General features: G+C 48.5%; 1 protein-coding gene across 2 annotated transcripts; it reads right to left on the bottom strand.

Moving 5' to 3' along the window:
* Positions 1-309: 309 nt before the first annotated feature.
* LOC148817697 (putative pleckstrin homology domain-containing family N member 1) lies at positions 310-18119 on the bottom strand. Of its 2 annotated transcripts, XM_088938366.1 has the most exons (11): positions 17687-18119; positions 15340-15412; positions 13153-13296; positions 12534-12620; positions 11693-11771; positions 11084-11220; positions 9685-9831; positions 9112-9198; positions 4131-4206; positions 2921-2997; positions 310-2138 (listed from the first exon to the last, which is right to left on the bottom strand). In XM_088938366.1, the coding sequence occupies exons 1-11, from the start codon at positions 17764-17766 to the stop codon at positions 2070-2072; spliced, it is 1056 nt and encodes a 351-aa protein (XP_088794492.1). In that variant the 5' UTR covers positions 17767-18119; the 3' UTR covers positions 310-2069. The 2 variants fall into 2 exon arrangements, with proteins under 2 accessions (XP_088794492.1, XP_088794493.1); XM_088938367.1 differs by lacking the exon at positions 9112-9198 and having other exon boundaries at positions 17687-18109.
* Between the last annotated feature and the right edge of the window lie 5663 nt (positions 18120-23782).

Genomic DNA, 23782 nt, shown 5'->3' with positions numbered 1-23782 from the left:
TTCTCCCTCACATGTTTGTTTATTATTATTATTATTATTTTGCACAAATGACAACAGAAATTAAGGTGTGACCTTTTAAACAGACCATTAAAAAAATGCTGTCAGCTTCCGGGGCCGTTCCGAATAGCGAGCTCTGGGCCTGTGACTGGAGAGCTCTCCAGAGAGAGGGCCGTAGGCATACAGGGGGACAGAAGCAAAGAGGAGACGCAGGTACCAGGAGGGAGAGCGGAGAAAGACGCGTTTGAACAGACAGAGCTCTGGGCACAATGTTTCGACAGTCAGACAGAGTGTATTCTACAGCGAGCCAGTGTTACTACTGCTATGCGTTTATTGCTATGCAGCTCACACCCAGCGAGAGAGAGGAAGCACAGGGGTACAGGATGAACACACCATCTGCTGAGGCTCGAACCCGGGACACAGCCCAGGGCTCTGTCACTCACTGGCAGGGCCTCTGTAGGGTCCGCAGCCCTGGTCCCGGAGAGCACCTGTCCAGCAGGTTTTTATAGGCACCCATCTGCGTTTACATCTGCAAACTCTAAAGACCTGGGGCAGTTTCTGCAGCAGCTTCTTAATTAAGCAATTTGGCAATTATTGGGAAACAAATTCTGAAGGCCCTTCCATCATGGAGGTCCAGGAACAGGAACAGGCTGCTTGATTAAAAACAAGTCATTCAGGATGAGCTACAAGACAAACTGGACCAAGGCTCCCCAGGACAGGGACGGTGCTGGAACAACACAAGTTATCTGCGCTGTATTTGCAGGAAATGGTGTCCGACTTCCACTTAAATAGAAAAAAATAGGTGTAGAAAAAACCTTCACACCTCCTGTAGGCATTCCCCTTTCAGCAGTGGAAGCATCAGAGCTCGGTGTCGTGCAAACTGAAAGTCACACGCATATCATTAAGACTTCACACCTCTGCCCTCACAGTGCTGGCCCCGCAAGGGGATTCACTGCCTGCTGCCTGTGCTGCACACGTGTCCAGCCTGTGTGGAAACTCGCAGCTGCGTGACCTGCGGAGGGTGGGGGCTGTACCGCCAGGTGACTCTCAGCCTGCTCCTCAGCCCAGTGTGTGTGCACGCGGCGGTAAGAGACGGCTCAGTCTGGCTTCGGTCAGGAGCCGGTTCCATGTGCTGTTTTTACCCACACAAAACAGAAGAGCAGTTTGGAAACCCTTCGGCATCATTGCTCTGCATATCAGGCAGGTTTCTTAAAACACCTGTGTGCGTCACTGACACTGGAACCCCTACTCCTGCTGCACATACGATTACTAGTGGGCTATTGGCAGCCCAGAGACGCCTGGTATTTGGAGTTGCACCTGCTTTCTGAGCCAAACAGCACCGTGAGCCCCACTAACTAGCAGTGACCCCGAGGAACTGGGCCCCACTTCTGGCCAGCTCTGGAGCCCAAGAGCTGTGTTCCTGATTCATACAAACACCCTTAACACTCTGAGGCAAAACGAAACCCCGCTGTGAAAAAACACACCAACATCTACCTTAACCTACAGGAAGTGTGACACTGCGCTGGCTTGGCTGGAAATCAAATTTCGACGTGTGTGTGACTCTGCAGCAGCCACAGAGCTTTGAAAAGCACGAGCAGTGAATGAAACCACACGCCTCGGGCAGCGACGACCCTAGATTCCTGTCCCAGCCACCTGAAAACTCTCCGGTGGGATCCACTGACCCTCTCCCAACCCTGACCCCCAGCTCTGAAGCAATAACAGACACCTTTCACCACAGACACCTGTGTCAGGCCTGGCCTGAAGTGAAAGGAAGGGTAAAAATATATTACTCTGGTACGCAACAGTACCGATCCGCGCAGACCGCCGCAGGGCCAGGCAGCTCAGGGAGCATTGCTTTGCTCTCCTGGGACCAGAGCTTAGCACTGAGGCAGCCAATCAGGGAGGCTGCTGCTGGCTGGAACCACGCTATCGCCCTCCTCAGGATGGAGCGTGGAGCAGTCCCGGGTGTGGGGGTGAGGGGGGTTCGGTTCTGGAGTCCGTTGGAAGACGCAGACAGGGTCCGCGGGCTCCAGCTCCACTCGGCTCCAGAGCCTGAGGCCCCCGGCTCCTCCTCAGCTCCGTCTCTTCTTGGGGATGAGGGGTGGTGGCTGCTTGGAGATGGTGCTGACTATCGTCTCAGGCTGTGAGGGGCAGAGGAGACATGCTGTGAGCCGCTAGAGCCTTGTGTCTCAGTGTTTTCTTCAGTGTCCCTGGCTGCTGTGTTTAACTGGACAGTGCGGTCATCGTCTCTCACTGCGGCGGTGTTCAGAGAGTGTGACCTCAAGCTGTCCCAAACCTGGGCTCGTCCGGTTCTAGAATCAGCGCTAATGTGCAGAGCACCTGTGTCAAACCCTGGGCCAAAATGATACATTATCGCCTTAACAGTGCAGCCTTTTAAAGTCAGGGTCTTTTGCGAGAATCAAACAGAGACGCTACCTGCAGAAATCCCCAGCAACACAGGAAGTGTGGCCCTTCTGCTTCCTGGGGCGAGGGTCGCGGGCTGCGTCTGAGCTGAGCTCCGCTGTCTAGTCAGACAGGATGACTCCTGACCCACAGAGCATCGCCCCAGAGAAAGTGGCTTGGGATGGAAATCTGGTTTCACGGTCAGCCTCCAGCTTTTCCGACAGCAGCGACCTCGCATCAGCCACATGCATCACCGCGTCACTGCTCTGCGGTGCTTGATGTGTATGTTGTTCCACTGCTTGGCATTATTGTCAAAGTGTGAGCTCTTGAGGTGTGTTGTATTGTTGTTAAAACACTGTATTACGCGCCGTTCATGTCCATCTTCAGAATGTTAATGCATTTCGAGAGTCAAAGTGTCAGGAACAAAGGAGTGAACTAAATCAATAATAATCTGCAAATACTCACAGCAAGATACAATTCACCCCAACACAACATCAGCGCAAAACTGCGTGACACTGACCTGCTGCAGCCGAAAGATCCAGTTCTGATAGTCCTCAGGAGACGAGCAAGACACTAACAGGGGCTCCATCATGTCTCCTGCCAGGGAAGAGAGAGAGCATCAGTAAGCATCTGGACAGTCCAGTGAGGTACAGTTATAAAGCATACTGAAGTGCTGTGTAGTCAGGTACAGTCCAGTCAGGTACAATCCACTCAGCTGCAGTCCAGTCAGGTACAGTCCAGGCAGATACAGTCCACTCAGCTGCAATCCAGGCAGGTACAGTCCAGTCATGTACAGTCCAGGCAGGTACAGTCCAGGAAGGTACAGTCCAGGCAGGTACAGTCCAGGCAGGTACAGTCCAGTCAGCTGCAGTCCAGGCAGGTACAGTCCAGTCATGTACAGTCCAGTCAGCTGCAGTCCAGTCAGGTACAGTCCAGGCAGCTGTAGTCCAGGCAGGTACAGTCCAGGCAGGTACAGTCCAGTCAGCTGAAGTCCAGTCAGGTACAGTCCAGTCATGTACAGTCCAGTCAGCTGCAGTCCAGTCAGGTACAGTCCAGGCAGCTGCAGTCCAGGCAGGTACAGTCCAGTCAGCTGCAGCCCAGGCAGGTACAGTCCACTCAGCTGCAGTCCAGGCAGGTACAGTCCTGGCAGCTGCAGTCCAGGCAGGTACAGTCCAGGCAGGTACAGTCCAGTCAGCTGCAGTCCAGTCAGGTACAGTCCAGGCAGGTACAGTCCACTGAGCTGCAGTCCAGGCAGCTGCAGTCCAGGCAGGTACAGTCCAGGCAGGTACAGTCCAGTCAGCTGCAGTCCAGGCAGGTACAGTCCAGGCAGCTGCAGTCCAGGCAGGTACAGTCCAGGCAGGTACAGTCCAGGCAGCTGTAGTCCAGGCAGGTACAGTCCAGGCAGCTGCAGTCCAGGCAGGTACAGTCCAGGCAGGTACAGTCCAGGCAGCTGCAGTCCAGGCAGGTACAGTCCAGGCAGGTACAGTCCAGGCAGGTACAGTCCTGACAGCTGCAGTCCAGGCAGGTACAGTCCAGGCAGGTACAGTCCGGTCAGGTACAGTCCAGGCAGCTGCAGTCCAGGCAGGTACAGTCCAGGCAGGTACAGTCCAGGCAGGTACAGTCCTGACAGCTGCAGTCCAGGCAGGTACAGTCCAGGCAGGTACAGTCCAGGCAGGTACAGTCCGGTCAGCTGCCTCAATCCCAGCTGGGGTGTGTCTGTGTTCACTTGCCGCTGATCTCGAACTCCAGCCTGCCCAGCAGCGCGGACTTCTCCAGGGCCCTGATGCTCTTGAGCGGGAGCCGGCCCTGTGGAGAGAGGTCACAGCGGGCAGCGGTGAGGACACAGAGCTGCCCAGACCCACGGCGGGTCGCGGGACTGACCTGGCTGTCACCTGCCAAGCAGCCGAACCTCTGAGCCAAAAGCTGCAGCCCCCTTCAGAACCCGAGCCTGGGTCCTGCCTCATCTCGTATTGCACTGTCCACGAGCCTGTCTTGCGTGTGGGAGAGCTGGGGAACAAGCTGCCACATCTGACCAGCTCGCCAGCAGGCCTCCGGGCCACACACAGGGCGGCCGCCTCTACGGATGTGCAGCTGCAGGCGGGGTCCCCAGTCGCCCTGTGCGCATCCCGGGACAGGGGAGGAGAAGAGGGGATCCCTCCCCGAGCCCCAGGCAGAGCCTGGCTGTGAGCGAAGTCATGAAGGAAGCACACCGGGCCCAGGGGGAGGTCTGACACGACCTGCAGCCGCACGCAGGTCAAGCGCGTTCATATCCGCAGGAAGTGGGGAAGTGGGGGCACGAGCGCTGAGGAAGCCGCGAGACAGCCCCGCCGGACCCTGAGCCCCGCGCTGGCTGAGCACAGTGACTCGTCACACGCGTGGGGAGTTCGCACTGACCAGCAGGGCCATCCGCTCCAGTTCTGCTCAAGACATGAATCAGGAGCTACTGAGCTTAAATACTGACGATCATATGTAACTCATTCTTTACACAAGAACCAGCTGTATATGTGGATAATTAATGTGATACTAGAGGAATGGCTCTTTTAGTTTGGAAATGCACAGCAGATGCACAGAGAAAAAAATAATATTATACTAGAAATGATTATTGTGTTATACACACGTGGAGAGTTCGTGCTCTCCAAGAATGTAAAAGGAAGTGCTCATTTAGTTTGGAGGAGGTGTCTGTTAGTGTGCAGGAGAGAGAGGGCTGTTTCTGGGTGCTTGAAAGTGCTGGGGGAAGGACTGTGTGACTCATTCACACAGCGACAAGCAAGCTGAACGTTCTGCTTCATTTTTATATTTCTGAAAAGGCTGAGCTCTGCAACACGCTGAACAGCACAGGGCACAGATCTGCTGACGAAATGAGGTGATCAGTATCAGTACTGCTTGTTTTAGACTGTGGTTGGTAACCAGAGGGGGCTAGCTTCCTGAGACTGTTTCTCTCTTTCTCTCCTCGCCCTCGGACCTGCCAGCCTAAATACCAAACTGTTAAACTATGAATTCAAGAACTAACTAACTTAACTAAGGAACAGCCAATTGAGAGCTATGGGGTGTTTAGATTTCAATATGAAATGATCTCTTACACGTTTTTTGATTACATGAGCACATGTATCAACTGCTTAAGTGAGCAGAAGATTACAGTCTGTGTAGAAACTGATGTACAAACTGACGTAAAAATCACCACAGGAATTAGAGACTGCTCGTTCTCGCCCCAGTCGGCTACACAAGAGAAGGGTCTCCAGGGCACACCGCCCGTCCCGACCCGACAGCTCCAACAAAGCCCCCAGTGCGCGCGAGCAACACTCTTCCGTCCGCGCGGAGAGAGAGAAACGAGCTGCTTCTGTCAGCTGATCTCTGCGCCTGTGAGCAGAGTTAATGACAGAAGACCCTCCAAGAGTACAGGGCCTTTCCCAGGCAGGAGTTTCACTTTTTCACCCTGTCTGTCTGCGGAGGGCTGCTGTACTTTCGCTCTGACTAGCCTGTGAGGGGCAGGACTACTGTACACGGGCTCTCGCTGCTGGTGTGTTTTTCCTCTTCCTTGGGCGGATGGACGGGATCACAGTGAATAGCAACGACCACACACGCCGAAACAGAGCTCTGGCGTCTAGAGTAAACTGAAATTCCGCAGAAATGATAAGGACTTTCTTTTGGTTGTTAAAGATGACAGTGATATACAGTATGTTTTGTTTGCTTTTGCATACATGTGCTGATTAAAAGACCCAACAAAAGCTTAAATATTTTCGTATGGGAGGAACGCTGAATCTCGCACAGCACTGCATCTCTTGTTCAAATCAGGTGCGTCTCGGGCTGGTCAGGACTCTTCTGACTGCCCAGTCTGCTGCAGAGAGTACCTCAGAAACAGGAGGGAGGCATTGTTTACACAACAGGAGCGGGTGTCTAGGCTGCCCACTGGTGTTTCTCCTAGAGGCCTCTGGGAAGCAGCAGGGTGAGATTCCCGGACAGCTGTGTTAATTACATCGGATGACAGGCTGACAGGACCAGCTGTGTCACCTGGGAGCTTGTTTTATCTCCTAGTTCCCCAGTAGTCAGCAGAGGCAGAGGCAGACCTGCTCCACATCTTTCCTGGCAACGCTGTGCTTAGTGACTTGACAGCCCACATTTCTGTCAGCCCCATCTGAGTAACGTGCTCCTCATTCCTGAAACCAAGCTGCCAAGAGAGTAAGGCCCTATCAGCACGAACTCCCCTCCGCCTGTCCAACGAATAAATGAACAAGTACAGGTTTATTCCGCGCTGACAAGAGAAGAGAGGAAACACAACGTTTCGGCTGCGGAGCCTTCTTCGTGAAGGCACCCACAGCCGAAAGGTTGCGTTTCTTCTCTTGTCAGCGGGAATAAACCTGTACTGGTTCCTTTGCAGCCTGCGCCTGCTGACGCAGCTCCCTACTCCAACTACTTGAATGTAAAATGGCTGTTAATAACACAGACATCCAAATAATAAAGCAATGCCAGTAGCAGCAATTAAAAACATCACCGTGTATCCCTGAGCAGCTGTTACCTATGTGTTAAAGCACAGAGGTTGTGTGTTGTGTGTTGTGTGTGCTGTGTGCATCCAGCGCTTCTGCTTACCGGATCAGACTCCCGCCGCCGCGCGCGAGGGGCCGCCATCTTGGGGCCGCGCCACGTGCAGCAGCGCGCGCGCGCCTGCGCCGACGCGGTGTTCAAACCCGGCGACGCCTGACGGTACGTTCCCCTTTCAAACGTTTGCGAAATATCAGTGAGTTTTTATCGGACACATTTATAAAAGCTGCCTTTAAGCTTTTGTCCCCCGGTGCTGAGCTCGAAATTGAGGACCGGTTGTCGTCGAAGCTGTTTTTTTTCTTATTTTTTTTTGCAACCCAAATACAGTACCCTACGTCTGAGAACCGAAACTCCAGATATTCGAGTTAAAACGTGACATATTACCGTACTGTGCGGTTATGGTTATTTCTGGTTCTTTCCAGGAAACTAATAAATGCGATTATTAATAGCTATTTCGAAAAAAAACCCGTAAAGGTGCTTAGTTTTGAACAGGACGCGATTGTCTGCCGCTGACGTCAGAGTGACGAGCGGAGCGGACTGACATTTCGGTTCGGTTTCAAAGTGCATGGCAGCTGTGAATGTTGCAAAGCTTTGGTCAGCCAGAGAAATTACTTTATTAATCTATATTCTTTGGCAAGTAGGCTACACTCGAAGGTGTGTAAAGTATGAAGGTCTGATCTCTTGAGCGGTGCGAGCTGGCCGTCTTAAGAAATGGAGAAAAAAAAAAGATCTTGAAATGTTAAGGTTGGTAACTCAGAGACTGCAAGATAAGTCATTGAGTTGGTTATTATAGGAGAGGAAAAACAGCCTATTTCTGTCACTTAACTTTTTGCAGATAAGAGTGTAAGGCATCAGGCTTCTGCAATACACTACCTTCTAGCGTCAGACAATCATTTCATTTGTAACATTTAAGTGAAATCAAGGTGTAAATCATTCACGTAATCGCTAATCTCATCCCCTGATGTCTTTTTAATGACTCGCATCATGCCATTGTCTGTGCACTCTTTATTTTATCATCTAAGATGGCATTGTACATTTTGTGATTCCTTTCAAAGTGACTCTTGCGGTCGTTGATGGCATTTAATACAGACAAACGACAAAAGAAGCAAAGTGCCTTGGCGCCCCCTTGTGGTCACACTCGGGTAGCACATGTTGCTGAAGCCCGGTGCTTTGCTCCATAGTGCAGTTGGACCTGCTGGCAGCTTCGGCCTCTGCTGTTTCATGTGGTCTCAGTTTAACGCCCTCAGTTGTATTTGCCGTTAAACGGATCTGTGCTCGTTTTAACGTCCACCTTAAGCATAAATGATCATGTTCATGCAGATTTCCAATTAAGGTAGAGAACAAGATTTTTACAAATAAAACCAGACTACATTGGCGCTCATGTGGCACCTGTTCTTCCAGCCGCAGTGAGTCGGCTTGGATCAGCGCTTGCAGCTTCATCAGCGAGGGAGGCCAGTGCTGACCGTCTGGATCGCAGGGGAGCTTGCAGTGGGTCAAGCCAAGGGTTCAAATGGGCCCGTCAGCCCCTCCTTATTCTCCCTGTGCAGTGCAGGGGACTGTGAACAGGGTCGGGTTTGAATAAAGATAATTGCTGAGTCTAGATGTTTGTTGAATACCAGGTTGGTGCCTGGCAGCTTTTATCATTTAAAAACGAGTTTACAAGAACATCTACAAGTTACAGTGCTTTCACTGTGTTGCCTTCTGCTGCTTTGCTGCCCAGTGAGTTAGAAAACAAGATCATAAGAAATGTTACGAATGAGAGGAGGCCGTTTGGCACTTTGTAGCCGATTGATCCCAGGATCTCATCCAGACTTGTCTTGAAAGAAACCAGGAAATTGGCATCAACAACAGGGCCGGGCTGCCTGTTCCAGACTCCCGCCACCCTATGTGTAGAGAAGTGCCTGCTCTCAGTTTTAAATGCATTTCCCTGTCGTTTCTGCTTTTGCCCTCTGGGTCATATTTCCGTGTTTTGGTCCCAGTCCAGCTGGGAGGTCTCAGTTTCCTGGGAGACCAGGGGTTCCAGCCCATCGGAAACAGGCTTGGCAGCACTGAGCTCCTGGTCCCTGCTGGCCTGCAGTGGTCAGCCTCGCAGACCCTGGACAGACCCCCCACCCCCAGGTTACCTTGTCATCCCTTGATTAACCCATGCCTTCCACTGGAGCTGTGAAACACTACCTCATACTTGACGTGGACTCTCTGGCTGTCGATGGAGAGCAGCAGGAGGTCCTGAGGGAACAGCACCAGGATGCGCTCCTGAGAGCCCTGCACAGGAACCAGCAGGGAGAGTCAGTCAGTCAGCTGTGGCTCTTCACATTCGGCATCTGCAGGACTAGTGCAGCGGGCCTCAGTGTGGATCCCCTGTGCCTTAACAGTCGGATCAGCCTAGGGCTCCCTGCGCACAGCCAGCTTTCTGAATTGAATCACACGATCTGACCCCCTGCCTCTTGGTCAATCCCAGTCACAGTCAGCTCGTGACATGTCCAGGGTTCGAACCTGGGATACCTGGGTCACAGAGTTCGACCTGTACCCAGATGAGGGCACTTACTGCTTAATTCACTCAGGAGGCCCTTTCATTTCAGCTTTGAATTTAGAAAACACTCAGTATTTGGTCCTTCCACAGTCACAAGCGTTGTTCAGCTTTGTGTTAAGGGCTTGGGTATAATTATTGACAGAAATAATTACAGTTGTAATTACTATAATCCTTTAATAACCCTCACCCCCCCCCCCTCTGCTCCCCCCGGTGCCCACCTCTCTCTGGGCATTGGTGACGTAGACCACAGACAGGTAGCCAATTTGTCCCAGGTGCTGTATGGGCGTGCCCTCCCACTGCCAGATGGGAGCTCGCAGCAGGTACCTCTTCAGCTCCTCCCTCTTCCACTTCTCGTCACACGGAACCTTGTTTGTTAAACAGAGAGCATTGAGACACTCTCCACAGGGCACCGTTCTTAAGTGTTTGCCCTGAACTAATTGGAAATATTATCACAAAAGGGTTGCCATCCGGTAGTTTACTATTGCTGGGTCATGATGTCAGTTTTTTACTGCAGATGTATTATTTTGGGTTTATTTGCTAAACGGCTAAACTGGAAATGACACGATTCAGTACCGGTTTCAAAGCAATAATGTTTAACGGAATATTTTGAAACTCTGGAGTGAAAGTGAAAAAAGGCTTGTTTCTCACCTTTAAAACTGATTTTGTGATTGTTGTGATTCACTGTGTTCCTGAATTTAGAAGTTTGAAATTCATTAGCACATCAATGCATCCTGTTTATAGATTAATTGGGTCTTTGAACCGCAGGACTAATGGGTGTGTCTGCTAGTGGCAGACTAGGCCGTTGCTTCAGTTGCTGCAAGTTTTTTTTGTCTTGTCTTCACCCTTCTCTGGTGAAAAGGGGGACTGCAGGATAAGAACGGCGTTATTTCCGTGTTGTGTTGAACGGAAGTGCACAAAGGGTTTTGGGCTGCGTACCTGTTTTGATTTTGTAGGTCAAGGAGGATTTGCATACCTTTGTCTTGACGGATGAGACAAGGCAGATCAGAGTGAGATTTCCGTGAGAAAAAAAAAATATCTGAAACCTCTGTGCTCTAAAAGCGCAGCAGAAAACAACCACAGAAATATCTTTGTGGTATGAGAAATATTTGATGTATTGAAACATTCAGTTCTGCTCTGGCAGAGTGCATTTCTCTCTGAAGCCTCTTATTTCTGTGAGGTAAGACTGATTTGAAGAGCTGTCTAGTTCCATAGCTGTGCTTATTGTTTTCCATATTTCAAACAGATCACCGTTGCCAGATAGGGTGGAGCACTTTGCTCCAGAGTACAACAGCAGCATCTGCAGCAGTGTCCCAGTTCAGAGTCCAGAGACCTAACCACTTCCCTGTAGCCCCTTGATATAGGATAGGTAGGGCAGCACTGCACGTACAGTCAGCAGTAATGTGAATCTTCCTCTTACAATCAACATGTAAGCGACAAGACTAATCTCTTTTTTTTAAATCTTTCTCAGAAGAACATTTCCAAAGAGCTATAATAGAACAATGTATACTTGTGTTATCTCACTTTCAGCATTTCTGCTTGTACAAGACAGTGAGTCAGCTAAAACCTGAAGTGGAACCAACTGCTCTGCACCAGGAGTCTGCAAGGCAAGTGTCGTACCAGGCAGGAGAGCACACTCTGGAAGGGACTCAGCTGCTGGTTGAGGACCTTCTGCATGCTCTCTTCAATGTGCTTGATCCAGTTTTTCAGCTCTGTGTGGTTGGCACAGATGACTATCTTTGAATCCACCATTGGCCCTGGAGATACAGAAATCCGTTAAGCTGGGTGCTGTGCTGTTCTCTAGGAGACCGAAGCTAGGGGAGGTTTAAAAATGTCCCCATATTCCTGTTTGTACTTGTAAACTTTGCAAGGTGTTTCAGCATCGGCAAAGATTTAAGAACAAAACAACAATGTAAACAATCACTAATCTCTTTGAGTTAATCAGTGGCAATGGAAGAGCTGAGCCAGTGCGGTACTTAAAGTGTCAGAGAAGTGTTCTGGTACAGTGTGCAAGGACGTTAAAGTTTTAAGTGTTACATGGTGGGCTTTAGTAGGAAGCCTTGTGGCATCATCGGTGATAAGATTCTGCAGCGAAATGTTATTTTGGTCATCTTCAGACTTTTTAGCCCAGCGGCGCATGACATGCTCTGGCAGTGAGTGTGTCAAGGGTAGCTAGATAACTTTAACTGAGACAGTTTGCAGACTCTTAATACCTCATGGCAGACTCACCATGAATTTCAAACATGTTGGAGACATCGTTGTCCTGTCTGATCTCCCGTACGGACATTCCAGAGAGAGGTAGGACTCCCTGTAATCAAGCACAAATGGGAACTGGCTGAGCTGCAGTTTCTGAAATGTGCGGAGGAAATCAGATGAAAACTCCTCTCTTTGACAGCCCAACCCACTGCAGCCATTAGCAGCAGCAGGTCTTTTGCACAGAAACCAACTCTAGATGCTGGAGATTTGAAAGCTCTGTACTCTCTATACTTATTGTTAGAAAACATAATGCACGTTGACGGAGGTCTGTTGTTAAAGTATTAAAGTGTGTCTCTTTTACATTAGTATGACAAAATAATACAAGAGCCTGCCACTCCTAAAACTTGAGGTGAAGCTAGCAACCACAGTTTGGTTGATTAGGTACATTTGTAGAGATTTGTTTCAGCGCTACAATTTTAGTAGTTTTACAGTGGAAATGTTGGCTTGGTTTTTGTAAATACAATTTTTATTGTATATCCACCAAGTGGATATAGTGGGATCTCCCATTATTTAAGACTCAACCTGCTGTCCTTGCAATCTGCACTGTGTAATTACGGGCCAGTGCCTGCCCGGAGAGTTCCTCAGATGCCAAGCGGCAGGAGTTGCCACTTTGCTGACAGCTGAGAAAAGCTCTGCCAGCTGCACGCCACTGCCTGGGGACTCTTGACCCAGGTCCCGTGCTCTCAGCAGGCGCCTCTGCTGAGTGGGCAACATCCAGGAGCCCCGATGTTCTTAATGACTGTTAAAGTTTAGAGCCACACTGACCTGCTCCCCACTGTGTTAACAAAAGAGACCCAGAGAGCTGGGAACTGACCTGGTAGATGAACTCCTTCTTGGCGTGGTCCAGTTGCAGTATCAGCAAATGGAAGGAAAACAGCACCAGGTATCTCTCGTCCCTCTCCTGCCGAGAGACAAGGGGGACAGGAGAGGTGGGGTCAGTACAGCTTGTAAAAACCCTAAAAACTGTTAACCATGCTTTCATTAGGGCATGTGCAGGCATTTCATTACGGCTAGATTGCAGCAAACCTCTTTATAGTGTCAGACAGAGAAATACTAGGCCTCCCTGCCTGCTCCAGGAGCCTTTAGTGCAAAATCTTTCAGAGGGGAAGTCTTGGTGTTTGACACTCCCTGCCATACAGGAACAGGGTTGAATTAAAGTTGTGGTCTAAGAGCACGCTCGTAGACATGTCAGCTCTTCAGCGGGGGCTGCATCGTCTCTGCTGAAGCCACTGTCTCCTGCCGGGTCTGTAAGGGCTGCTGCACAGGTCAGAGGAGAGCAAGGTGGTCTGTGGGAAGGATGTGGTGAGCACAAGTCATGCCTGAGGGGCGAGATCCCTGCAAGACCTCTGTGCCACTGATGAGCAAATGTCACTGGAGATTTGAGAGAGAGAAGGTGCGAGCTGGCGCAGGGGGGCACTGGCAGGCGATGGTACCTGCGTGTAGTGGTTGAAGAGCAGCACCCTGGAGGACCAGGCGATCTCTCCGTAAGAGTGGACAGCCGGACCTTCCCAGGCGACAATGGGCTCAGTGTAGATCTTGCAGTGCAGGTCCTCCCTGGTGCGGCCCCAGAGCACGACCTGGATGGACAAAAGCAGCTCTTTTGTTGACCCCCTGCTTCAGTCCCTGTGTTCGGTAGGTAAAATAGAGTACTTTCATGCCCATTATGGAAGAGCCGTATTCCAATTCTTGTTCTGCCCTTGGTTCTTTTAGCTCAAATGCCTGAATTTGAAATTGCTGAATTTGTTCTTGTATTTCAAATTATTTAATTTGTCTCAGTTCCCATCTTCTTTCATGTGTTTAGGACAGTGTGGACATCTGTTCCATCCCAGTGCCTTTGTGAGAACAGTGTTTTTTGGAGAGCAAGCACTGCTGTTCCAGAATAACTTACTGTAGCCTCATGTTTCCACTTAATGAACACCTGTGAGGAGCTCATTTTTCCAGCAGGTTCGTTTTCTCTGCATTAATTAAGCAGGGCCACTTTAACGTGAAGATGCAGTCAGGTCTGTCAGTTGTTGCTCTGTTTCTTTCTGCGTACAGATGACTTGATAACAGGTGTGTGTCACTCGTGTGAATAATGACAGGGCAGGGCTCAATGGTGAGGAGTGTTCCTGTCGTTTGTGAGGTAGAAGCTTTGCCAGCTAAGGAATGAAAGTGTTTGCCCGCGCCTGTTATCAGTTTGAGTCCTGATTTAAGGGCGACGTCTAACGCCCTGTCTGGCCCAGGCTGGAGCCAGACTGAAAACAGCTACTGGACTCCAGGAGGAGTAACAGCAATGCTGCTTTAGGAGGCGTACTATTAGTGGTAGCAGCACTAATAACACAAAATCAACAGATATTCTGCTCATAGTAGTATAGCAAGTGTAGTAGTTTACTTTCTGTAGGAGCAGTATTATTCAAACTGCATCTTGCTTGCTGTAAACTAGGGACCAGGGAGCAATCCTGGTCTTGGTGTCTCAGAATGCAGCAGGTCTTTACAGGCTACCCTTCAGCCACTAGTTAGAAAAGGCCTGTGTGTTTTAATGTATTAAATGACTGTCACGTAAGTCAGAAATGGAAAGCTGTAATTCACATGAGCTACAGTTTTTATATTTTCATATTAAATGATAAAGTATCTGAAATACTTAACTGAACAAATCACCTGCTGTAGTGGTCAAAACAAAATTTTGACATTTTATTTTAAGATTGCTGATCTATGGGTATCCTGCTGGAGCTGCTAAATTGTGAGATCTCAACCTCCTGGACCTTGGCTGGCCATCTCTGCCGTATGGAGTTGGTTCCTACAGGTTGCCTACCTGCGATTTTTAACTTTTCTCCAATGACTGCAGTCGTAGTGTTTTTAACCAGGCTCTGAGGTGTTTTATAGGTGGATGCACGATTAATAAAGTGAATAGTTAAGTAGTAAACTGTAAAAAATCCTGAAGAAAGCTCCTATAGATGTCTAATCAAGACATGAATCATGAGGTGCATTGTTTAATTGATTAGTTGTTAGCTGCCAAGCCCTCCTGGTCTGGAGGAGGAGCCCCTGCTGTGGAGGGAGCACTTCTCTGCACTGGCACAAACCTCGGCCTTCTGAGCGCACGTGTGTGCCAGGACCTGTCTGATAACAGACCAGGGTTTGTGCCTTTGGGCTTTGGGATTGCTCGTTCATGCAGATGAACATTTTTTGTCTTATGAAAAATAATCATCAACTGCACCAGCAGGTGGTTCAGCAGGGTGCGGGGACTCTAAGGTCAGGAAGTGGTATAAGACCATGGTGTCAGACCATTAAGTGGCCTCTCTCCTGCCCTTGATAGTTTCAAAAGCCTCAAACAGCCAGTTTAAACCAGATTTAATTTCCTGGGTGCAGCAGAGTTGTCTTGACGTTGTGACCCTCTTGAGAGAGCTGAGACCTGCTGGTAGCGTTGCTTCAGAACACCAACTTATCCTTTGATAGAGCAGGATGTCTCCGTCTCTGTGAACCCTTGGCGAGGGTGCATGAGGGACCTCAGTGTGCCGCAGTGCTGAACAGGGCTCAGGGCCCATTGCGAGGTCACATTCCACACGCAGGCACTGACTAGAGCGGAAGGGTTAGGGAGCAGTGGGAGCTGCAGTCCCAGCATGCCTCTCTTCAGTGTGACGTACCGGTGGGCCGCAGTGGGGCTCTGCACGCACACTCTCTGAGACGGGCTCTCTGGTCTCCGCCAGACTCCACACTCTGGAAAAAAGAGAAGTCTGTGTTACACTCAAACTGAGAAACAGAATATAAAGGGTATGCAGTAAATGTTTACGTACAGTTTGTATGTTATGTTTGGCACTCTTACATTGCTTTCAACCCAGTTGTTTTTTTATAATTTATTGTAGTTTTGTTAAGGCTTACAATATGCCTTTTTTCACACATAAAAAAAAAAACAAAATAATGGAAAAAGAGAGAAGGGAGAGGATATAGAAAATCAAAATAACAGTTAAATAAGTTTCTAATTCTTTGTTGCATCTCTTACTATGACATTACTGAGAGAGAGTCATATATTTCATTTATAGAAATGTGCCACATTTGAACTCTCGTCCTGTCTGGCTTTAACAGGTTTCTGGTTGGTTTCATGGTTCAGCGCAGTTGTGAGGTTAGCATTAGGGTATGCTGCACCTGTGCTCTGACGAGGGGCTGGCACTGTAGCAGAGGAGCCACTACACACCAGCACAGGCACTGTTCAAGCTTGCCAGACACCTAGCATGTTAAATATGAACTAGACAAGTGCAAAGTCATACATGGCACTAAACAAAAAGAACTAACCGATGAAAGGCTCTTGTCATTATCCTGTGCTAGTGTGGAGAATTTACATCATAGTAATATGATTGTATACATATTAGTTAACAAGATTAAGCAGCAAGTAAACTAACACAATAGACTGAATGGCCTTGGTGTTGTAGATCACAGAGGGCGGAATTGCATTGTACTGCATTTACAAGCCCTTTAATGTGATGTCGATAAAGAGTTTTACTTTAGTACAGATCATGTTCCAGAGTATTCCACCCATTTTGGCTTCAAGTCAGTATTTTTTCTCCTTATTACTTTGATAATTCCTTTTTAATTATTAACACCCCGTATAATTTAGCAAATGTCTTTTTGGAATTATAATCATAAGGAGCATGAAATACAGCAAACCTAAGTGATTAACATGATCAGAATAATCTGCATTTGGTCCCTGATGGCTGTCTGTTTTCCAGACCCAGACCCATGTCTTAAAGACCGGTGCTGGGGAAGGGGCGTCTCGCCCGTCTAATCTGATAATTGGAATGAGGGAATCGGGGGCTGAGCCGACCCTTCCTCAGACACGGCTGTCTGTCCTGTCTGACACGGGGTGCGTTCTGCTTCTGCTGTGGCACAGATGGCGGTGCTGCACGAAAGTGGAGATGAGCATCTGAGGAAGTCTGGTTTCTTCACACTTCCTGTTGTCCAGTGGCTGTCTCTTCAGCTTTCGGGATCTGCCTGTCCGCCTGCGCTGAGGGCGAACGCCCTGACTGGGCTGAGCCCCTCTGTCTGACGGCGTGTTTGAACCCTGTGCAGTCTCGCTGCCGCCCTCATTAAACCCTCTTTGTTTTAATAATGGGATTAGTCTGTTATGGTTCCTTAAGGGGATCAGCCTGCACACAAAGGGTGGAGGAAAATTGGTTGAAAAGCCTTTTCTTCATAAACAAACCTAAAAATGGCATTACTGGGAATTTTCTTTTTAATGAGGGACTAGCTTAATTTGCGTGATTTTCTTTTTGCTGAGCTTTATCGTTCAGGATATTTTTTGCGTTTTTGCAGATCTTTGTATGAGGAAGTAATAATGTGATTTTCTGTGTCGCCAGAAGATTGGAACACAGAACAAGCTCGTAGCTTTCACACTTTCTAAATTGCTCTTGTGCTGTTTAAAGACTTTCAGTTCAACATTTACAGTACATTAATTTTTCAGTATACAGAAAAGTGGCTTTAAAACAAAAGTTACTGCTAAGTGCCAATATAAAAAACCACCATAGTCGCATTTTTAGATCATTTATAAAATTGTTGAATACTAGTAGTTGGAACATAGTTCAGTATTGTTGTAGGTTCTGGATTTCAGTGGAAGTATTGAACATTTTAACTCTTCTTTTTCAAAAGCCGGAGCTTAGTTATGTAATTAACCAGTCTGTCATCATTTTCAGAACATTCAGCTAAGAAAATATTGAGGCAAAAAACATCCACACAAAGGCATGAAAATATCTTAAACTACTGCAGCACCCTCTTACATTCACAGTAACACTCGCAGCTGTTTATTAAGAGACCATCACACGTGGTCTTTTCCTGCTATTGCTCTCAAAGGAGAAATAGTCGAGCCTCACAGACTGCTGCTTTCTGACTCAAACAAGCTGAATGTAGCTGCCACACAGAAGCATAGTAGTTGAGCCTTAACCTTGCGCTGTGCCAAGGTCCTTCTGCTGGTGGCTTGATGCCCCGTGGAAGAGCACCTACCCAGGTTCCAGCAGCTCGATTTCGTCAGGTCCTACGGTGTCCGTCCCAGTGTGGCGCGCGGTGAAGCTGCAGCAGCCCATCGCTGTCCCTGTCCACCTTCAGCCCCCGAGAGCCCCTGTTGTGCGCTCGCTCTGTCTTCAAGCTCAGGACCGTCTGCCTCCGCCCTCATCGCACGGGATTTCCAGCAGGCCTGGCCCCCTGCATCTGCTCCCTGGCTGCCAGCGGCCCGGCTGGTCGTCGTCTCAGCTTTGAGATCGGCCAGAGCAAAGCTCAAGTGAAAATAACCAATAATGCCGTGGAGCAGACGAGCGATTTCGAGAAAGGGTCCCTTCGGTTCCGTGGGCCAGGAGGGTTTTCTGTTCTAGATGGTGTGGGAGATCAGCGGGTCTGGTGCGATGAGCGGTGTGCACACTCCGCGCTGAAGATCTGAAGTGAGTTTCTTTCCTGTCTGTTTGAGCAAACGTCGACTTGTGACACAAACCGACTTCCTCTGCGACTGACGCTGCCTAAGCAAGCTCTGCTACCTCGGAAATAGTTTTTTTTTTCCTTATTTTGGCATTCTGCCCCCTCAGATGTGGTAAATCACTTGCCAGTTACCAGTATATTCAAGAGTCTAGTCCTTTTCTCTAGTGGACCTGTGACTTGTGTCCTGTTCCTAAAGGCTACCTGTTACTGTTGGCACACAAGGTGTTAAGAGGGGTATCTTTTCAGACCCGTTAGCTACACTGACAGCAATGAACAATATTGTTTTATTTCCTTGGATTTAAGTTTTAGTTAGGTTTTTGTCACATGCACAAGTGCAATGAAATGCTTATTTGCATGTATGCTCAAATATAAAGACATAAAGAAAACACCAGACTTAAACACAGAACAGCAGCAGCAACAACAATCAAGTTAAATAACACTCAAGTTAAATAAAAGTCGGCACAAGCCGTGTGCAAGAGAGAACCCCTCAGTGTGAGAATTCAGTAATCTGACAGCCTGTGGGAAGAGGCTGTCTCTGAATCTGGAGGGACAGTATGTGCCTTTATGCTCCTATGATGCTTATCTGAGGGCAGGGGAGAGAAAAGTGAGAAACAAGGATGGCTGTTAACCTTTGTAATACTCCCAGCCTTCCTGAGACAGCGAGTTGTAAAAATGTCCACAGTACAGGGAAGCTGTACTCCAGTAATGGACTGGGCTGTCCTGATCACCCCCTGTAACGCCTTTCGGTCAGACATCGAGCTGCTGCCAAACCACACTAACACCACATGTGAGCACACTTTCTATAGCACACCTGTAGAATGTGGTAAGAATAGTTGAAACTATTTTTTCATCTGTCTGAGGAAGTAAAGGCACAGTTGCACCATGGAATTGAGCGATTTGTTTGAAATTGATTGGATCATAAAGTCATTTTCTAGGTGGATAACACTATACTAAAGATACTGGCTAAAAACATTTTACTTTATAGTAGGACTATTAATACAAGTATCCTGTGTCAAAACTGAGTAACACCTTCAAGGATCATGATACAGAGAGCTGTAGAGTTACAGACAAAAATTAAGTACCATTTTTATTCTGTCTTGTGTAATTTTGTAGCACAAATTAAGTATAAATAGTTTCATTAGACTTTTGTGGACACAACAGACCACCATCCTGTTACAAAAGGAACAGGTACAGTTTCAGCAAGATGAAGAATATCAAGAGAAGGGTACCTGCAGGGAAAGGTGCCCAGAGCCCAGTGCCCTGACACTGTGCCGGCAGCCTGTGATGTCAAGAAGAGATGGCAGAGCTGCCTTCCGGGTGCGAGAGCTTCCCTGTCCGGGCTGCCTCCTGGCCCTGCGCGTCTCCCGTGTGCAGTGTAGGTGTGTGGTTAATCGGGGGGCAGTGTCGAGAAGCACACGGAAGTGTGTGGAAACGGTAGCAGCGAGAATAAACTCGTGGAGCCCGGCAGCCACAGCACTGTAGTTATGCCATTGTCTAGCAATTAACGCAACAGCTGATTATCGTTACTCTCCAGACCAGCCTTCTCAACCAAGTCTGTTTCCCAGCCTCGCTCTTCCTTCTTCATTTACTTGTGTATGAAGAGACATTTGTGATGCTTGGACATTGTGCTTAGTTAATCTATTTTTTGTACGTTTTTCTCAGGACCATCAGGGCTTACTGATATTTGTGAACCACCGTTTCTGTTTTTCTCCACACACCTCTGCCCCTGGCATCAGATATTGGTAGTAAGGCATTCCCCCTGCCTCTTTGAGAGCCGGAGAAGCGCCGTGACTCGTTGGTTTTGTGTCACTTTCACACAAAGAGAACCCACAAGCTGAGTTTGCAGCTTGCACACAAGCAGCTCAGGCCTCACTCGCAAATTTATGCAAGAGACTGTCGTCATGGCATTGCAGGCAGAGTGCCACAAAGCTACAATAGACAGAGGGCTGTTGTGTAACTGCAGGCACAGTATTGAGAGGGCAGAAGTGATGAAATACAGTGGGAATGGAGTAATCCTGGTCTTCTGCTTTGTACAGTATGACAGTTCTCTTTCACATGAAGAGGTATTGTACTGTTGTATTGAACTACAGCTCTCGCTGAACCCTTAATTTGTCTGATGATCGAACCTTTGAAATGATTTTAGATACTGAAAGGTGTAAATTCCATGTTGTGTCTTAACAGCTCTTTTAACAGTTCTGCAGTAGAAGACAATTCGAATAGGGGTCATTAGATAACACCTTTAATTAAGTAAACGAGAACTCGGAGTGAAATCTGGAGTGAGGTAATAAGCTATATGTTTATAAATTTGGAGGAGTTGTTCTATTGTGTACCCGCTGGATAGCCACTTGTTTAAGGCTCCAGCTGTGACCCCTGTGTTGCACAGGGGGAATGAGGACCTGTGGATATGATATCCTGACACACCTGCCTGTCACAAGGGGAGAGGGCATTGCTCTTTAAAGTGTGAAGTCTGCCGACAAGTTGTAGGCGTCTTTGTTTTGCTAAGAGGACCTGGTTGATTAATCCTCACCTTTTCCTGGAGAGTGCTCTGCCAATCCTGGCCATTGCCTAGGCTCGAACCTGTGGTGTCTGGGTTGTTGAGCTCCGCCTGCATTTTGGTAGTCAGCTGGCAGAAATCTGGGCATTAATATATACAGCAATTAAAGCAGAAACAAATGCAGAAACAGAGGTCCCCTGTTTTTCCTGGGCCACCAGCAGAGCTGTGAATTCTTGGCTTGTAGACTGTGGTGGTCTTTCTCAGTGAACACTGTGCACTGTTGCAGGAAATACAGGAAGAAAATCGGACCTTGACTGGGATGTTCAAAACCTGTATTTATTTATGTATAAAAATACTTCATTTCATACTGTATATATAAATACATATGCTTATCATTTATTGAAGGAGTTGTAAAATTAAAGAAATGTAAACAGCTGTATCCTGTATGATGATGTAATAAAGTCACGGTCATCTTTCAGCAAAAGGAAGTGCAGTAAACAGCTTCCATTGTACAGGTAGCTAATAAATGCACACAGCTGGTCAGGCCCCTCGGTTTGTTGTGACCATTTCTGGTTCGTCTCTCCCCTGTTCGGCAGAGGCCGTGCCTTTTCCCTTGACCTTCGACAGCCTGACCTCTGACCTGTGAGGCGCCAGCCCCATCGCTTCGTCTGCGTGGAACAGTTTCACTGCTGGGGCCCGCTGCTGCAGCCCAGCGGCTCTGATGGGGCCCGGCCCAGGGCACTGCGTGGACAGGCTGTGCTTGGTAACTGGGTGCGATATGAGCCCCAGGTGTCTTGTGGACCGCGTTGGGCTGTATGCCTTTTCGGACAGGGTGGGCGTGGACAGGGAGGCGATGGTGCTCTTCATCTTCCAGAAGCTGTGGCGGCGCTCGGGCTCAGGAGACTGACTGGGCCAGCCGCACTTGTTCAGCTTCAGCTCCACCCTGTTGCCTGTCTTTGCGGGCGACGATACCTGACCGTTGTCCGGAGCTCTCCCCTGCGGCGCCTTCTGGGGAGTCTGGCTGACCGAGGCCACCCTGCTGCCCATGCTCTCAGGGGACCTGCCCCCCGCCAGCTCCTTTTGTCTCTTCTCAGCAGGGGCTCTGGGCAGCGCCAGTGCCACTGGGGCCTTGCCCTGGGGCCGTGGCGTTCTGCCAGCGTTGGGGAGAGCTGCCACGGCTGTCTTGCTGCGTTGCGGCTTGGCCTGCAGATCGTGGTCCTCGCCGTTGTACAGCAAGACGAAGTTTCTCAGAGTTTTCAGCGGGGCCAGACTTTGTTTCTTGCGGCACTTGTTAAAGATCTCGATGGTCAGGTCTGGGGAAGAACAGATTTCCTCTGTAACATTTCATCAGCAGTTTTACCAAAAACACAAAGCAAACAAATAATTGCTTGTGGTATTCTGAAACCCTGAAGGAAAGAGAAGAAATAGAAACCAGGTGCCAGTATGTCATGCTTAGGGTCAAGTACAGGTTTATTCCTGCTGAAAAGAGAAGAAAAGCACACGATTCCGGCTGTGGAGCCTTCTTCCGGTGTGTTCTTGTCAGCAGGGATAAACCTGTACTTGTTCCTTTGCAGCCTACGCATGCTGACGCAGCTCCCTACTTGAACTACTTCATGCTTTTTATTAATTGCTTTATTAGTTTTTTTTTTATTATTATAGTAAATGTTTATACCTCATTTTAAAGTTATGTGTGTAATATACCGGAAGCGGACTATGCTCAAACACAGCGGAACTGTGGACGCCTGTAAAAGGTGATCTTGAGTGATCTTGTTCATGCTGTGGGTGTCGGAGCGATGAAAGTGTAGTCCCCTTACACAGCAGCCTGATCCTTTCCAGGCTCCACATCGCCCTGTCCTGGCTCACCTGCTGGTTGGTGTTCCATGTGAGCACTCTGCTTCATCCCATAATTGAACTGACGAGTTGCTTGACTGGAACCTTGCCAAGTGTTTTTTTACCCCGCAACTGAAGATAGTTATTTGTGAAGCGCCGTAGTAAAAGGCAACCTCCAACATGCTGAAGTGCTGCAAGCACAGTTCAAACTAATCCTATAATTTGCTCGGTTTAGGGCCAGTTGTGTAACTGAGAGATCAGCTCCACGTTTTGCAGTTTTCTCGTGCTGCTAGTGTGTAGCAGTGCGATTCACGCCAGGATTTGTAATGACGCTGATCAGACTGCTGGTGCACAGCAGTCTGCAGGGATTGATGACATGAACCATATGACTGGTGTCAGTACAGTGTACAAAGTAAAAGACTAACATCAGCCTTACACTACATGTACAGTAAGTGGTATTTGCAGTTTTCCAATGGTGATAGTTTACTTCCCTTATTGTATTACTATACTTTGCTCATAATTTATTATGGTGTGTCCGACAGTAAATGTATATAATGCTAGATTTATCACATTATTGATTTAAACAGGGCTTTTTTCAGACATTCCCTCTGCCCCGATTCCCTAATCAGGACACGATGACAATTCAAAAAACACTGATGCAGCAACATCAACCCGTGTTCAGTTAAAACACCTGGATGCAAGTGTGAAAAACAGATTGTAAGAAGTGAATCTGAATAGTTACCCAGCGTCTCGTTGACCACACTGGGCACCACCTCCTTGAGCACCTGACAGTTGGTGTGCAGCGCCGGGTTACAGTTCATCTCCAGGAGCCACACCTAGGGCAGGGAGAGGGGGTGGGCAGGAGCCCCGTTAGACCACGTCCCCACAGTGCGTCAGCTCAGAGCTTTCCCTCCACGATTCCGCCACGCATTCGCCTCCCTTCGGCACGGGCGCCATGATACATCACTCCTCGATGGCAATTCTCTCTGCTCTGGGCACTTTGCTTTTGTCAGGTTATACCGGCGGTGTCTTTCTTGAGAGCTAGACATCGTAGTCCCGTGTGTGTTTATTCACTCAGCAGGTTTGCCTGTCCTTTTTGTTTCATATGCAGTGGGGGGTATCGCCCCCTGCAGGGGCGGGAGTCTTGTGCTCAGAGGCACAGGTACTGGAACGATTTAACTCCTTTTAAGTGCATAAAATATTTCACCTGCAAAAATAATCACCTTATTAACAGATTGTCTTCTAGTTCTGCGTTTGCTGCCTTTAAAGCGTGTTTGTTTAAAAGTTCAGAATCTCAAGTGAAAGGA

This window comes from Atractosteus spatula, chromosome 20 (assembly GCF_055471065.1).
Source record: "Atractosteus spatula isolate fAtrSpa1 chromosome 20, fAtrSpa1.hap1, whole genome shotgun sequence".
Taxonomy (NCBI): Eukaryota; Metazoa; Chordata; class Actinopteri; order Semionotiformes; family Lepisosteidae; genus Atractosteus; species Atractosteus spatula.
This window is presented reverse-complemented; position numbering and strand designations above follow the sequence as displayed.